This window comes from Scyliorhinus canicula, chromosome 2, assembly GCF_902713615.1.
Source record: "Scyliorhinus canicula chromosome 2, sScyCan1.1, whole genome shotgun sequence".
NCBI lineage: Eukaryota > Metazoa > Chordata > Chondrichthyes > Carcharhiniformes > Scyliorhinidae > Scyliorhinus > Scyliorhinus canicula.
The window spans coordinates 203725199-203742138 of NC_052147.1; the positions used below are offsets into that span (position 1 = coordinate 203725199).

Here is a 16940-nt window from a genome sequence, read left to right on the forward strand (position 1 = left end):
TTAGTTGGTGCATAATATTTTTACAAATAAAAATGTATGGTAGAGAACAGACTCTATGGCTAAAGTTTGATATTTATTTTGTCTTGATATTCTCATGACAGATATACTGAGCATTTGGAAATATATTGATCGTGCATGCCATAACCTAATGGATATTAAATGACAATTCTTGTCAAAATTGTAATATGAATATCCAATTTTCTCTGTATAGATTTTACTTTTGAAAAAGGAAATAGATGCTCGTGAACTTGACTTCTTACTCAGATTTAATATTGACCATAATTACAACAGTTCTGTGGACTTCCTGTCAAACACAGCATGGAGTGCAATAAAGGTTTGCATTTGCATCTAACAGATTTGTTTTTAAATGGTAGAACCAGTGTATGATATATAAAGCTTTTGAGGGAAATTATCCATGTGTTCCCTCATGTATTTGATCAGCACGGTTCACGTACCTTTGTTGAAATATGGTTAACAACTTTAAAAAGTGATTCCCTGCACATTTTGAAATTATATTGTGCCGGCTGTTTAAGACCTTATGCTGCATGCTATTCCTGAACCAAGAGAACCACCGTGTTAGAGAACTGTACTAGTTCTATTGTTCAAAGAGACAGGATAGTGCACCAGACTCACAGAACATACATTCGGCCCATTGAGTCTGCACCGACCCACTTAAACCCTCACTTCCACCCTAACCTGTAACCCAATAACCCCTCCTAACCTTTTTGGTCACAAAGGGCAATTTATCATGGCCAATCCACCTAACCTGCACGGCTTTGGACTGTGGGAGGAAACCTGGGCACCCGGAGGAAACCCACGCAGACACGAGGAGAACATGCAGACTCCGCACAGACAGTGGCCCAGCAGGGAATCGAACCTGGGATCCTGGCACTGTGAAGCCACAGTGTTATCCACTTGTGCTGCCGTGCTGCTCTCATGAAGGATAATGTGCCACAAGTTACGCTCCAAATCACCTTGAAAAAGCCCTGTATTGGGATGCTAATTTGCTCAAATCTTTGCTTCTAGAAGATAACGGAGTAGGGGTTGTCCATGTCTAGGCAGAAAAGAAGGACTAAAAAGATTAATTTCATCTGAAGGTGTCATCCACGCTCAAGATTCCATAAGTATTTCTACACCATCTTGGACAATTTTTTACTGGCCCCTCAAGGCCACCTCACTCAGCATCAAGCCACTTACATGGATTAATCAGGGGTCCACCACATCTTTGTGGCGCTAACAGTTATACTCAAAGCCGAGAGACTAGTACAATAGAGGCTTTATTGCTGTACGATGTTGTCCCTCCATCCGCAACTGTAGACTGAGGGTCTGAGCAGCTCTCATACATATTTATACACAAGCTCCCTGTGGGCGGAGCTAGCCAGCAGGGACTGACCGGAGGAACCTGTATTACAGGTACAGGCATACATCCCCCTACTGCAGTACACATAACTACAGTGGTTATCTCACCACAATCTTGAAATGGACCATCCTTAGGAGAGTGAACAAGTGATAACAGCTTGATTCAATTCTCATAATGGATTCTTTGATCTCCTGGTTCGGACACTGTGCTTAAAACAGACAATCAAGGCAAGTGTCTGAAAGAATTTCGACCCTATGGTTTTAAATTGTGAAGTAATGTTCCAAATATATGTACCAGATAAGAACATTCTGATATTGAAAAGAGTGAGGTGATTATAACCCTGCCCAGCATTGGAAGCTGGAGTACCCCTCCAGCTCCTACAAGGAATATTGAAGTTTCCCATTCTCCAAACTTCACTTATCACCCTGCCATGAGACACATCTTCATGTGCAGAATGGATCGGCAACATGTTAATAAGACATGAGACTCTTTTTTTCTCTCGTCATTTTACACACATTCCATTCCCTGCTTTCTGGAGTTAAAGACCCAGATTTTCGCTCCCAGGTCAGGTGCGTAGAAACATGGGAATTCCCAGCTCTGCGAACCTGACCTTTAAAAATGGCCAGCCACAGTTCTGACTTTAATTCCAGGGGCAGGCTATTTTAGGGGTTGGGCCAATACCACTGGAACACTTGTGGAGACTGCCGGCTCTGGAGGCGGGCTGGGCAAATGCATGCTGTGTGCCCCAGCATTTCATTGAACTGCATTAAAAAAAGATTGAATCATAAGACAGCCCTCTTCACACACTCACCATGCCCTACCTATGCCACCTCATTGCCCTCTACCCAACTCATGGCACTTTATACCCCCTATTCTAACCCATGCCCCTCTACCAAACCCAATAGCCCCTCATATATCCAATTTCCCCCCATGTTGCTATGGCCCTGTGATGATATGATCTGCATACTCGTCTGCCATTGGGCCAGAACGTCGGCTTACCATTGGCCCTGGTCGGTCATGTGCCTCTCGACCGATTGGCCGAGAGGCTGAGTTAACCACGCCTCTATTAACGAGGTATAAATGCTCAGATGCCTGACGATCGTCCCTTTCCACTGTAGACGATCGCAGAGCTGTGTTCTAGTCAATTAAAGCCAGACTTTGGTAAATCACTCGCCTCGCGTGCAATCGATGGTACATCAATTTAATTGACTACGACTTTGAAGATTGAGTTCTGCATCAATCCCGAATGCCTCCACATCAGCCCGCAAACTCCGAACTCTGCAGAACTTTTCAAACTCTGGCTGACTTGCCTCGAAGGGTTCCTAGCATCTACAACCCCCCCCCCCCCCCCCCCACCGGGGCACAGAAGCTGCACGTCCTCCACTCCAGCGTGGGTATTGACGCTTACGCAATAATCAAAGAGGAAACGGATTATGATGACGCTATACAAAAGCTAAAAGGACAATTCATCAAACCGATCAACAGGGTATTCGCTCGACATCTGCTGGCCACCAGAAAGCAGGTCCCCGGTGAGTCTCTAGACCAATACGCCCGGGCCCTCTATGCCCTGGGGAGAGGTTGCGCCTGTGTAGCGGTGTCCGCTACAGAGCACATGGAGCTACTCATCAGAAACGCTTACGTGGCTGGGATGCTGTCTCCCGTGATCCGCCAGCGGATGCTGGAAAGAGACGAACTCAGTTTAACGGAGACGCTGACTCTCTCCGCCTCCCTGGAGGTCGCAGATCTAAGCGCTCGCACCTATGACCCTGGCCAGGCCGCCTCCTGGCACGCTTCCCACCAGCCACTCGCCGCTCCCGGCCTCCCTCAGGCTTGTGCCGCGGGGCGCCCCGCTAAATCCGCGGGGCCCCGCTGCTACTTTTGCGGGTACGCTAAACACCCTCGCTCGCGCTGCCCAGCCCGCTCCGCCCTCTGTAAGAGCTGCGGGAAGAAGGGCCACTACTCCACGGTCTGCCAGGCCAAAACGCTGGCTGCAGCGCTTCTGGAAGCTGCACAGCACTCTCCCCCCCCCCCCCCCCCCCCCCCCTCCCCCAGGCCTCTGCAAACGGCCTGTGTGCCTCTCTCTCTCCCCCAGGGCCCCTCCAGCCGCTCCCGACTCGCGCCCCGCGGGCCGACAAGCGCACCTCCCCGGCCCCTCCAGGCCTCTGCCAGCCTGCCCCGCACGTTTCTCCCCCCCGCCCCCGGGCCCCGGCGCCCGACCGGCTCGCCTCTCCGGGCCCTCCCGGTCCCTGCCTGCCCGCAGCGCGACTCTGCTCCCCCCGCCCCCGGCCCCCCGCACCCGGCCTGCGCGCCTTACCTCCTCCCGCAGCTGCTACACCTAACCGGCGTCCTGGAGCCGGCCTGCACGTCCCCACAGCTGCTACACCTAACCGGCGTCCTGGAGCCGGCCTGCGCGTCCCCACAGCTGCTACACCTAACCGGCGTCCTGGAGCCGGCCTGCGCATCCCCACAGCTGCTACACCCGGCTCGCCTCCTGGAGCCGGCCTGCGCGTCCCCACAGCTGCTACACCCGGCTCGCCTCCTGAAGCCGGCCTGCGCGTCCCCACAGCTGCTACACCCGGCTCGCCTCCTGGAGCCGGCCTGCGCGGCCCCACAGCTGCTACACCCGGCTCGCCTCCTGGAGCCGGCCTGCGCACCTCACCTCATCAGCTCGCAGCGCCGGCAACGCTAGCTCCGCCACCAGCGGCCACGAGGGCTTCCTGGGCGCCGCCATCTTGGGGTGCCGACCCCACGTGCGGGTCCTGGGCGCCGCCATCTTGGGGCCCCGACCCCACGTGCGGATACTGGGCGCCGCCATCTTGGGGAACAGACCTCATATGTTGTTCCTGGCCACCGACTTCCAGATCTGCATTGCAAGGTCCCTCCAGCATCGAATCGGACAGCGACGACGGATTTTCTCCACGGCTCGCGGCCGTTCACCTCACATATGGATCCTGGCCACCGACTTCCAGATCTGCCACGCAAGGTCCCTCCAGCATCGATTCGGACGGCGACGACGGATTTTCTCCACAGCTCACGGCCGTTCAACTCGACCAGTCTCATCCACGCACGCTCGCCAAAACGACTACGCTGATCCACCTCAACGGCCACGAGACAGACTGCCTGCTGGACTCCGGGAGCACGGAAATCTTCGTTCACCCTGACACGGTAAGACGCTGCGCGCTCCCTGTCCATCCCGTAACACGCAAAATCGGTTTAGCCTCAGGTTCGCACTCCGTCCACATCACCGGGTGCTGCATCGCGGACCTCACGGTCCAAGGGAAGGTTTTTAAAAATTATAAATTCCTTGTCCTCCCTGACCTTTGCGCACCGGCACTCCTAGGACTGGACTTCCAGTGCAACCTGCAGAGCTTGACCTTTCAATTCGGCGGCCCTATACCCCCCCTCACTGTCTGCAGCCTCGCGTCCCTCAAAGTGGACCCTCCCTCCCTGTTTGCTAACCTCACCCCCGATTGCAAACCCGTCGCCACATGGAGCAGACGGTACAGCGCCCAGGACCGATCCTTCATCAGGTCCGAGGTCCAGAGGTTGCTGACGGAAGGGGTCATCGAGGCCAGCAACAGTCCCTGGCGAGCCCAAGTGCTGGTGGTCCGGACGGGGGAGAAAAACCGGATGGTCATCGATTATAGCCAAACCATCAATCGATTTACGCAACTGGACGCGTATCCTCTTCCCCGTATTTCTACCATGGTAAACGAGATTGCGACATACAAGGTCTTCTCAACTGTGGACCTTAAGTCCGCTTACTACCAGCTCCCCATCCGCGCGAGTGACCGACTGTACACCGCGTTCGAGGCTGACGGGCGCCTCTACCACTTCCTTAGGGTTCCGTTTGGTGTCACAAATGGGGTCTCGGTCTTCCAACAGGAGATGGACCGAATGGTCGACAAGTACGGATTACAGGCTACCTTCCCGTATCTTGATAATGTCACCATCTGCGGCCACGACCAGCAGGACCATGACGCCAACCTCCAGAAATTCCTCCAAACCGCAAAACTCCTTAACCTCACGTACAACAAGGATAAATGCATGTTCAGCACCGACCGCCTAGCCATCCTCGGCTACGTAGTGCGTAACGGAGTGATAGGCCCCGACCCCGAACGCATGCGCCCCCTGATGGAACTCCCTCTCCCCAATACCCCCAAATCCTTCAAACGCTGCCTGGGGTTTTTTCGCATACTGCGCCCAATGGGTTCCCAACTACGTGGACAAGGCCCGTCCCCTCATGCAAACCACGACCTTCCCGCCGTCGACGGAGGCCTGTCAGGCCTTTAGCCGCATCAAAGTGGACATCGCAAAGGCCACGATGCGCGCCATCGACGAGGCCCTCAGAAGTAGCTCTGGCGGCCACCCTGAACCAAGCAGGCAGACCCGTGGCCTTCTTCTCCAGAACTCTCCAGGCTTCCGAACTCCGCCACCCCTCTGTGGAAAAGGAAGCCCAGGCCATAGTCGAAGCCGTGCGACATTGGAGGCACTATTTGGCCGGCAGGAGGTTTACCCTCCTCACAGACCAATGGTCAGTAGCCTTCATGTTTGATAATGCACAAAGGGGCAAGATCAAAAATGACAAGATTTTACGGTGGCGGATCGAGTTGTCCACGTACAACTATGATATCTTGTATCGTCCTGGGAAGCTCAATGAGCCTCCTGATGCCCTGTCCCGCGGTACCTGCACCAGCGCGCAGATGGACCGCCTCCGCTCCCTCCAAGCAGACCTCTGCCATCCAGGGGTGACCCGCCTACACCACTTCATTAAGGCCCGCAACCTGCCCTACTCCATCGAGGAAGTCAGGTCAGTAACCCGTGACTGCCACATCTGCGCCGAGTGCAAACCGCACTTCTACCACCCCGAGCGCGCACACCTGATCAAAGCATCCCGCCCCTTCGAACGTCTTAGCATTGACTTCAAGGGGCCCCTTCCCTCTAACAACCGCAACATTTACTTCCTGGCGGTTATCGACGAACACTCCCGCTTCCCCTTCGCCATTCCCTGTCCCGACATGACCACATCGACCGTCATTAAGGCCCTACTCTCCATCTTCTCACTGTTCGGCTACCCCACGTACATTCACAGCGATCGGGGGTCCTCATTTATGAGCGACGAGCTGCGTCAATTCCTGCTCGACAGGGGCATCGCCTTTAGCAGGACGACCAGCTATAACCCCCCGGGTAACGGACAGGTCGAGCGGGAGAATGGTACCATCTGGAAGACCATACTACTGGCCCTCCGGTCTAGAAATCTCCCTATTTCCCGATGGCAAGAGGTGCTCCCCGATGCACTGCACTCTATCCACTCACTCCTCTGTACTGCAATTAATCAGACACTTCATGAGCGTCTTCTTGTTTTCCCCAGGAAGTCGTCCCCCGGATCCCCTCTCCCGACGTGGCTGGTCACCCCCGGGCCCATCTTGCTCCGGAAGCATGTGCGGGTGCACATGTCCGACCCGTTGGTGGAGCATGTCCAGTTACTCCACGCTAACCCGCAGTACGCGTATGTGGAGTACCCCGACGGTCGGCAGGACACGGTCTCCCTCCGGGACCTGGCACCCGCCGGCATGCGCCCCCCCCACCACAGACCCCCGCTCCCCTTTTTCACCCCAGCACCCCACTCAGCTTCCCCATCCCTCATCCATGGCGTCTCCGCGGCCAGCTCAGGTGACGGAGACTACTCGAAGTCTATCGCTCCCGGACTCCAGGACATCAGCAGGACCATCAGCCGATCCGACGACAACTCCTCCACTACGGCGCTCGGCCAGGACGTCAAGGACCACCAAAAGACTGATCGAATCCTTCTAGAGTTCTACAGCCCCATGGACTTTCTTTTTGTAAATATCGTTATGTCTGGGCCAGTGGCAAGCCCCCAAATTCGATAAGGGTACGGAGAGAAAATTATTCTCCCGACGGCTACTCATATCATCAGTTCTCCCCCCCCCCCACCCCCCCCTGGGTCTCGTGCACCCCCCCCCCCCCCCCCCCCCCCCCCCCCCCCACCCCGGCCTTCCTTCTCCGTAAGGGGTGAATGTGATGATATGATCTGCATACTGCCATACATCAGGCCCTTTATAGTCTCTAATCCAATTTAGTGCTAACTCATGCCAACCCTGCCCAGCATCCTTTTCCCTTACCCCTCCATACCAAATGAGTTCTTTGACAGTTGTTGATAATGTTGACAGTTCCAATTAGATTATGCACTTTTTACACACAATCTTTTTTGCTTTTCACAATCCTGAATGATGCCTTAACTCTTCCAAAGGTGTCCCAGGACAATATATCTCTCCAAAGGGGTTCCAAATGAATCCACCAAGTTCTGACCAGCTCTTAACCTGGTTTAATCTGCACACTCTGGGTTTCACACTCCTTAGGACTTCCAGGCTCAGAGGTTCTTCCTCGTGGCCAAATTCGGAGCCAAAATCAACACCAGTTATATTTGGATATTTATTATATTTATTTTCACAAATATAATTTTGAACTATAATTATTTTTTTCACTTAAAATAATGACTTTACATTTAAAAAACCATAGGGACAATGCCATACCACCAACTCTGTAGCTATAGTTAGGGTTGCTGCGTCATAATTTAGATTCTGTGACACTACTTGCCTGTTGCTTGCAAGTGTGGCTCATGGCTTGGACTAGTTATTCTTGATACCTATTAAGTATGTATTTCCTTCAATAAAGAAATTAGAAAATGGGTTTAGGTTCTAAAACGTCAAAACGTCAACTCTTGAGTTTCATCGTCTATTCAAAAAATGTAACAAAATGTGCATAAATTTAAAACACCTTTATATTGCCCTTAGGCAATGAGCTTCATGGATGAGTTCCGTGGGTTAGATAGGGATATTGAAGGCTCAGCCAAACGGTGGAAAAAAGTTGTTGAATCCGAATGCCCAGAAAAAGAGACGTTTCCTCAAGAATGGAAAAATAAAAGTTCCCTTCAGAAGCTTGTTATGATGCGTGCTTTACGTCCAGATCGCATGACATATGCAATCAGGTAACCTGATCCTACTACTATAAATTTTAGACGCAAGTTATTTCTTACAGATTCGGGAGCACATCCAGAGTGCCCTACGGTGTTTCACAGTTAATGAATTACTTCTGAAGTGTCATCACAGAATCCCTACAGTGCAGAAGGGCGCCATTCTGCCTATCAAGTCTGCCCCGGTCCTTGGAAAAAGCCCAAACCTCCACCTATCCCCGTAACCTTACCTCACCCTTTGGACACTTCAGGGGCAATTTGGCATAGCAGTCCACCTAACCTGCACATCTTTGGACTGTGGCATGCAAAAATAACATGGGTATGAAATGTGGAGCAAAATTTGATCCCCACCTTAGCCAAGCTGGGTGGTGATTTTGTCAGCATAATGATGGTGGCAAACTGCACTGTGAAATTCTGTGAAAGTGAGGTAAATACCTTGAACCAGGCATAGGCTACCTTTTGTTTCAGAAAGGAAGAAAGGGAAGATAATATCAACTTATAAACAATGGTAACAACTGCTAACATAACAGCAAAATACTGAAATGCTAGAAGTCTGAAATAAAAACAGAAAGTGCTGGAAAAAAATCAACAGGTCATAGGGGTTTACAGCACAGAAAAGGTCCATCATGTCTGCACCGGTCAAAAGCAACCACATAAGTATTCTAATCCCTTTCTCCAGCTTTTGGCCCATAGCCTTGGCATCGCAAGTGCACATCTAAAATACATCTTAAGCACCCTACCTCGGCCTACTTTCCCACCTTACCACCATAACCCCACTTAGGGGCAATTTAGCATGTCCAATCAACCTAACCTGCATACCTTTGAACAGCGGGAGGAAACCAGAGCACCCGGAGGAAACGCACACAGACACTGGGAGAATGTGTAAACTCCACACAGACAGTCGCCGACGGTGGGGATCAAACCCAGGTCCCTGGTGCTGTGAGGCGGCAGTGCTAACCACTATGCCATTGTACCGCCCACATCTGTGGGGAATGAAATCGAGTTAATGTTTTGAGTCCATATGACTTGACAGAAGAAAGACTCGAAGAAGAGTTATCCAGACTCAAAGCATTCAAAAATTCCCCCATGCTCCCGCCAGCCTGTTCAATTTGGGGGTGAAGGGGTGAAATTCAGCAAATGGGCCAAAAAGTGGTTTCACTTTGATGTTAATTTCCCATGGCATCTTCTGCTTGTTTTTTAAAATTTATTTTACGGGTGTGGGCGTCGCTGATTCGGCCAGCAGTTATTGCCCATCACTATTTGCCCTTCGGAAGGTGGGGGTGAGTTTCCTTCTTAAACCGCTGCAGTCCTTCATATGTAGGTACACCCACTGTGTTGTTAGGGAGGGAGTTCCAGGATTTTGTCCCAGCGACAGCGAAGGAAAAGCGATACATTTCCAAGTCAGGATGAGGAATGACTTGGAGGGAAACCTCCAGGTTGTGGGGTTCCCAGGTATCTGCTGCTCTTGTCCTTCTAGATGGTAGTGGTCATGTGTTTGGAAGGTGCTGTCTAAGGAACCTTAGTGAGTTACTGCAATGCATCTTGTAGACGGTACACAAGGCTGCCAATGTTCGTCGGTGGTGGAGGGTTTGAATGTTTGTGGAAGGAGGAGCAATCAAGCCGGCGGTTTTGTCTTGGATGGTGTCGAGCTTATTGAGTGTTGTTTTTTAAAAATGTTTTTTATTGGCGTTTTTCAATTTTAGAGAGTGAAACTTTTGTGTTCGATATTTACGTTTTGACAGTTTTTTATTGTCATGTGAGTGTACCTTTAATAAATGGGTGTTTATGAAATAGCTGCAGTGATGTAATTGTGTGAGTGGAGCTAGATTGTGTCTCTGGCTTTTACTTTCATTTTGAGCTGGAAGCCGGTTGTGGCTTTGTGTTTTACTTTCGTTTTAGGCAGTTGAAAGCTGAATTCAGACAAGGAAGGTTAATTTTGTCTTTCTCTCTCGATGTTAAAAGTTGTCCAGATTATTTGATAATTTAAAAGTGATAACTGTCTTGTGTAGAGAATTTATACCTATTGCTTTGTTAAAAAGGGTGTTTGGCTTATGGATGGTGTTGGGAAAGTTATTAAGGGTTACATATAGAGTACTGTATCTGTAGGGGGTATTTGTGTTGGTAGTTGATAAAATGTTTACTGAGTGTTTATAAAATGTTAACTGAATTCATAGAATAAACATTGTTTTGTTTAAAAACACTTAAGGTCTCTGTTGCATAACACCTGGAGAGTGGACCCTGGTGCTCCCCATAACCAAAATCTATTAGAAGTTGTGGGTCAGGTGAACTCCATGATATACTTTGGAGTTTTCTAAACCTTGGCACATAACATTATTTACATACATATTTTTTGGTAGATCCTCCCCAGGAGGTGAACCCTGCTCCTAGCCCAAACTACGCCAGTACTTCAAAGAGATACTTCCACTCAACTGTCAAAGGCCTTTTCTGCATCCAGGGAGATGATCACCTCTGGTGTTCTCTCCCCGGGAGGTGGGGGTCGGATCATTCTTACATTCATCAGCTGCCTGATGTTCGCAGTTAGCTGCCTACCCTTGACAAAGCCCGCTTGTCCTCTGCGACCATCTCTGGTACGCAGTTCTCCTGTCTCTTGGCCAGCACTTTCGCGAGTATTTTCGTGTTTACATTAATCAGCGAACTGGGTCTGTAAGAGCCGCATTCCGTTAGGTCTTTGTCTTTTTTGGGTATCAGCGATATCGTGGCCTGTGTTAGCGTAGGAGACAGGGTGCCCCTCGCTAGCGAGTCTGTGAACATATCCTTTAGGTGTGGGGCCAGGGCCGGAGCAAATTCTTTATAGACGTCTGCCGGGAACCCATCGGATCCCAGCGCCTTCCCTGTCTGCATGGAGCTGATGCTCTCCATGATTTCTCCCAGACCTATTGGTGCTTCCAGTGCTCCCTGCCTATCCTCCCCCATGATGTGGAGATGCCGGCGTTGGACTGGGGGGAGCACAGTAAGAAGCCTTACACACCAGGTTAAAGTCCAACAGGTTGTTTTCAAATCACTAGCTTTCGGAGCATTGCTCCTTCCTCAGGTGAATGAAGAGGTATGTTCCAGAAACATATATATAGACAAAGTTAAAGATGCTCCGAAAGATACTCCGAAAGCTAGTGTTTGAAACGAACCTGTTGGACTTTAACCTCGTGTTGTAAGACTTCTTACTGTCTCCTCCCCCGCAACTGGCATGTCTAGTCCATTGAGGAACAATTTCATCCCCGCTCGGAGGTCTACAGCCCTCAATAGATGGTCTCAAATGCCCAGTTGACCTCATTTGGCTCAGTTACCAGTTTGCCAGTGCTGTTTTTTACCTGCGCTATGTCCCTCGTGGCTGCCTGCTTTCTCAGCTGGTGAGCCAGTATATAGCCAGCCTTTTCTCCATGCTCGTAGAAGGTCTCCCGTCTCTGATGGAGTTGGTGTGCTTTCCTGGTAGATAGCAGGTTAAAGTCCATCTGCAGCTTTTTCCTCTCTTCAAGAAGCTCTACGGTCGGGGCCTCGGAATACTTTCTGGCGACCTCCAGGGTGGAGTCGATTAGTTGTTGCCTGGCCGCCCTCTCTTCCCCGCCCCCATGAGCCTTATAGAATATAAATTATCCCATGATCACAGCCTTCAGTGCCTCCCAGAACATGGAAAGTGAGACTTCCCCGTCCTGGTTATTTAATGTACTCAACTATGGCCTGTGATGCTTTTTAGCAGAAGGCCTTGTCAGCCAAGAGGTCAGTGTCCAGCCTCCATATGGGGCGCTGGGCATGGCCCGTCTCCAACCTTACATCCATGTAGTGTGGAGCATGGTCAGAGATGACTATCGGGGAGCATTCCGCTATTACTATTCCTGGAAGCACTGATTTCCCCACTACAAAGAAGTCGATCCGGGTGTATACCTTGTGGACCGGTGAGAAGAAAGAGAATTCCTTCTCACTGGGGTGTAGGAACCTCCATAGGTCCACCGCCCCCTCTGCTCCATGAATGTTCCCAGTTCCCTAGCCATGCCTGTCTTTTTCCTGTTTCTGGGGTTTGATCGGTCAGTCAAAGGGTCCTGTACGGAGTTGAAGTCGCCCCTTAAGATCAGTTGGTGTGCGTCAATGTCGAGGATTTCCGCCATAGTTGTGTCGTCCCAGTTAGGACCAGTACCGTTTACCTGTACTACCGGTGCTCCGTCTAGGACACCGCTGACCATGACCTACCGCCCTCTTGGTCCGTAACCGTCCTTTTCTCAGTGAAACGCGTTCTCTTGCTGATCAGTATGGCTACTCGACTAGCGTGCGTCCCATAGCATGAATGGTACATCTGTCCCACACAGCCCTTTCTTACCAGTAGTAGGTTCTTCTCCCTCAGGTCTATCTCCTGTGGGAAGATTATTTTGGCTTTCAGGTTTCTGAAGTAGGCGAAGACTCTGGACTTTTTCACCGGACTCTTCAGTCCCCTGACATTCAAGGTGATAATCCTGATGGAGGATTCCTGTCCCCCCATCCCTGCGGGATCAACTATACTTACCTGGTGGATGCGCCCCTGCACTCCGGGGTTTCCCTTTGTTGGGAGGCCATCCAGAATGGCCGGGGTTGCCATTCTCACCCTGAGGCTGTGCCCCTGCGTTCCGGGGTTTCCCTTTGTTTAGGGACCCTCCGAAGTGGCTGTTTGCATAGGCAAAGGGCAAGATCAGCCATCTGCTTGCGGCACCACGTTGTTCCCTCGGCCTGCCAAAGCCAATCCGAGTACCAACTGTTCTCCCGTCCTGTTTCCTATGTATTTCGTGTTCCCCCCGTTTCCCCTTTCTGTCCCCCCCCCCCCCGTGTTTCCCCTCCCTGCAGAGAGGTTTGCTATGGGCCCCCCCTTACTGGCTGTCTTCCCGTGCTAGCCTTCCCTGCTAGTACGGCAGATCCCCTCCTACACCTGCCGACTGTCCTCTTTCTCAGCCTGCCCCCTCACCTGCGTTTCTCTGTCTGTGACCCGGTCTTTCTGATCAGATCGAGGCAGTAACAGTCCCGCGCAAACATGTTAATGTGTTCTATAAGTCTCTGTTTCTTTCAGATATCTTCCTCTGACCCGCCTTCATCGCTGCCTTGCCTGCTGTTTGTCCAGGCTGTTGGTCTGTACAAAGTCGTTTGCCTCTGCCGGGGCATTGAAATAGTGCACTTTGCTCTGGTGTGGGTCCCAGAGTCTGGCTGGGAATAACATGCCAAATCGCACCCCATTTTTATAAAGTGCTGACTTTGCTTGGTTAAACCCAGCCCTCCTTTTCGCCCGGTCTGACCCAATGTCTTGATGAATACGGATTCTGTGCCCTTCCCATGTGGTCGCTTTAGTCTGTCTTGCCCACCGCAGGATCCTTTCACGGTCCTGGTATAGGTGCAGCTTTACTATAATCGCCCTCGGCTGCTCCCTTGCCTTGGGCTTCGGTCTGAATGACCTGTGTGCCCTGTCGAGTTCTGGGGGGTTGGGGAAGCTATCTCTCCTGACTTGGTTGCCCAGCATTTGGGCGATGTAGCCTGTCGGGTCTCTATCCTTGATGCCTTCTGGCAGGCCCTAATCCGCACGTTCTGCTGTCGGGACCTATCTTCTTGGTCCTTGACCTTCCCCTTCAAGCTCCATTGGGCCACCAGCAACCTTTCACCTCTGCTTCCAGAGCGATGATTCTGTCGAGGCTCTTTCGAGGTCGTGGATCGTCCTCTCCTGTGCCTCCACTTTCTTTCGCAGTCCGCCGATCATCTTTTGTGGGGTGATCATCACTTCCGCCACCACCTCATTCACCGCCACCTGGATCTCAATTCTGATTGCCTCTTTCATGGCGGCCAGCTCCTTCTTGAGAAAGATCTTCAGGTGGCGAGTGGAAGGCTGATGCTCGAGTTGATGGTCTCCCCTCTTTTGGGTGGCCAGGGCCCCCTCACATCGTGGGTCTGCCGGTTCGTCCGCTCGTTGTTTGTGTCCCTTTCCGCCACTTCTGCCGTCCCTTTGGCCCCTTGAGCATACGGTTGTTGGAACTTTTTTGCAGTGGTTCTCTTTCTTCCGCTGGGGTTACTTTGTTAGCGATTTTTCGGGCAAAATTTGTCTAAAAGTGCCTTTTTTATTCTGGTTGGGAGGAGAGCCACCTGATGTGCATCCGCTCAGCACATCACCATCACCAGAAGTCTTCTTGAGTGTTGTTGGAGCTGCACTCATCCAGGCAAGTGGAGAGTATTCCATTACACCTCTGATTTAGGCCTTGCAGGTGGTTGACTGGGAGTCAGGAGGTGAGTTACTCGTCGTAGGATTCCTAGACTTTGACCTGCCCTGGTAGTCACAGTATTAATGTGGCTAGTCCAGTTCAGTTTCTGATCAATGGTAACCCCCCAGGATTTTGATTGTGGGGGATTCAGTGATGGTAGTGCCATTAAATGTCAAGGAGCGATGGTTAGATCCTCTGTTGTAGGAGATGGTCATTTTCTGGCAATCTTGTGGCGTGAATGTAATTTGCCACTTGTCAGCACAAGCCTGGATATTGTTCAGGTCTTGCTGCATTTGGACATGCATTATCTGAGGCGTTGTGAATGGTGCTGAACACAGTGCGGTCATCTGCTAACATCCCCACTTCTGACCTTATGATGGAAGGGAGGTCATTGATGAAGCAGCTGAAGATGGTTGGGCCTAGGACACTACCCTGAGGAACTCATGCAGTGATGCCCTGGAGTTGAAATGATTGACCTCCAATCACCACAACCAATTTCCTTTGTGCCAGGAATGACTCCAAGCAGCGGAGAGTTCTCCCCTTAATTTCCATTGACTCCAGTTTAGCTTGGGCTCCTTGATGCCATACTCGGTCAAATGCTGCCTTGACATCTGGAGGAGACCTGCCATGACAGATTTGGAAACCTGCTTGTGGCTGGCATTAAACTGATTTGCATCCCACTAATCAGCTGCAGATGAAGGTCCGACCTGAATCTTCTACCCCTCCTGATTCTCCATGACACCAGCAGGAAAATATCCCGATCCAGAATACGTCTGGAACAAAGTGGTATGCAGATGTTGGGACTTGTCTGAACAATGCCTGGGTCTGCCTCCGAAGTTTGGGATGGAGGCCATCAGCACCTCTGGACCCTGGAACACCACAGCAGTGGAGGGGGGGACGCATCTACAAATGGATCTTCCAGATTCAGTGTTATGAGGAGGTCCATCTTCCCGCCTCAGAGTGTTTCTGGGGATCCTTCTCCTTTCTTCCACAGTGGACGTGTGATGTTGGGTGCCTTTTCAGTATGGCCTCCAGATATGATGGCCATCCTCTCGCTCCACCACAGAATATGGTGCTAACCCCTGGCTGCATAATTAATGAGGTCAGGCACGCCGTGGTGTGAAACACTCCACATTCGCAACCCCGTCACGGGAGTTATGGGCAGCACAGTAGCACAGTGATTAGCACTGTGGCTTAACAGCGCCAGGGTCCCAGGTTCGAATCCCGGCTGGGTCACAGTCTGTGTGGAGTTTGCACGTTCTCCCCGTACCTGCGTGGGTTTCCTCCAGGTGCTCCGGTTTCCTCCCATAAGTCCCAAAAGACGTGCTGTTAGGTAATTTGGATATTCTAAATTCTTCCTCTCGATATCCGAACAAGCGCCGGAATGTGGCGACTAGGGGCGTTTCACAGTAACTTCATTGCAATGTAAGCCTACTTGTGGCAATAAAGATTATTATTATAACCCTAACTTCTGAGAATTCCACCTGTTATCTCTGTTTCTCATTCCACAGATGCTGCCAGACTTGCTGGGTTTTTCTAGCATTTTCTGTTTTTATTGGCAACAACTGCTAGTAAATTGAGTAAATCGCGGCACTGTATGAAATGTATATACTTGCAGTTGAAGCTGCCTCATTGTTACTTGTGAAGGGCTGTAAAAAGACTAAATTTTACCTGAAAATTAAATGAAAATTAGATGAAAGTTAGAAATGACATTTTGCCAAGAAGAACATCAACAGATTTAACAGCTAAGTTATAGATAACAGTCCCAAGATTTTACTACAAAGGATTCCACACAACATTTTTGCATACCGCAACAACTTTTAAAAAATTGTGTTTGAATTTCGATGAATAACATTTTCAATATTCCTTCCATTTCTTTTTCTAAGCAATGTGATTTAATTTTTTAAAATATCCTTTCACTCGAGAATTTGTTCCTAACATTTAGAGGTAGCTTATGATGTATGTTTTTACAGAAAATTTGTGGAAGAGAAGCTTGGAACAAAATACATTGAGGGACGTCAAATAGAATTTGCGAAATCATTTCGGGAAAGTGGCCCAGCATCTCCAATCTTCTTTATCCTCTCCTCTGGGGTTGATCCACTTAAAGATGTAGAAGCCTTGGGTGAGTAAGCTATAGGAACAGGTAATGTGTATAAATTATTACATGTTCAATGAATCATTATGAGTTGGGAATTGTACAGCCCTATAAATCTCAAAGATGCAACTCCAGGAAAGTTGAATATTTCTATTTGAAGAAAGCAGGGTGAACACAAATAGTTATTGCTGAAGACATTTAAGAAGATCATGCTACTGTGACAGTAGCCTTGTACCTTTGCCATTTCCATACCTTGTGGCACATGACACAGCC

At 50.3% G+C, this 16940-nt stretch overlaps 1 protein-coding gene across 1 annotated transcript in view; it reads left to right on the forward strand.

Annotated features, from left to right (window-relative positions):
- The window catches only part of LOC119962304 (dynein heavy chain 11, axonemal-like), a 690045-nt gene extending 673343 nt beyond the window's left edge, over positions 1-16702 (forward strand). Inside the window, exons 53-55 of the mRNA XM_038790290.1 lie at positions 212-334; positions 8176-8369; positions 16546-16702. Coding sequence (XP_038646218.1) covers positions 212-334; positions 8176-8369; positions 16546-16702 — 474 coding nt within the window. The remainder of the gene's footprint in view (positions 1-211; positions 335-8175; positions 8370-16545) is intronic.
- Positions 16703-16940: the final 238 nt, after the last annotated feature.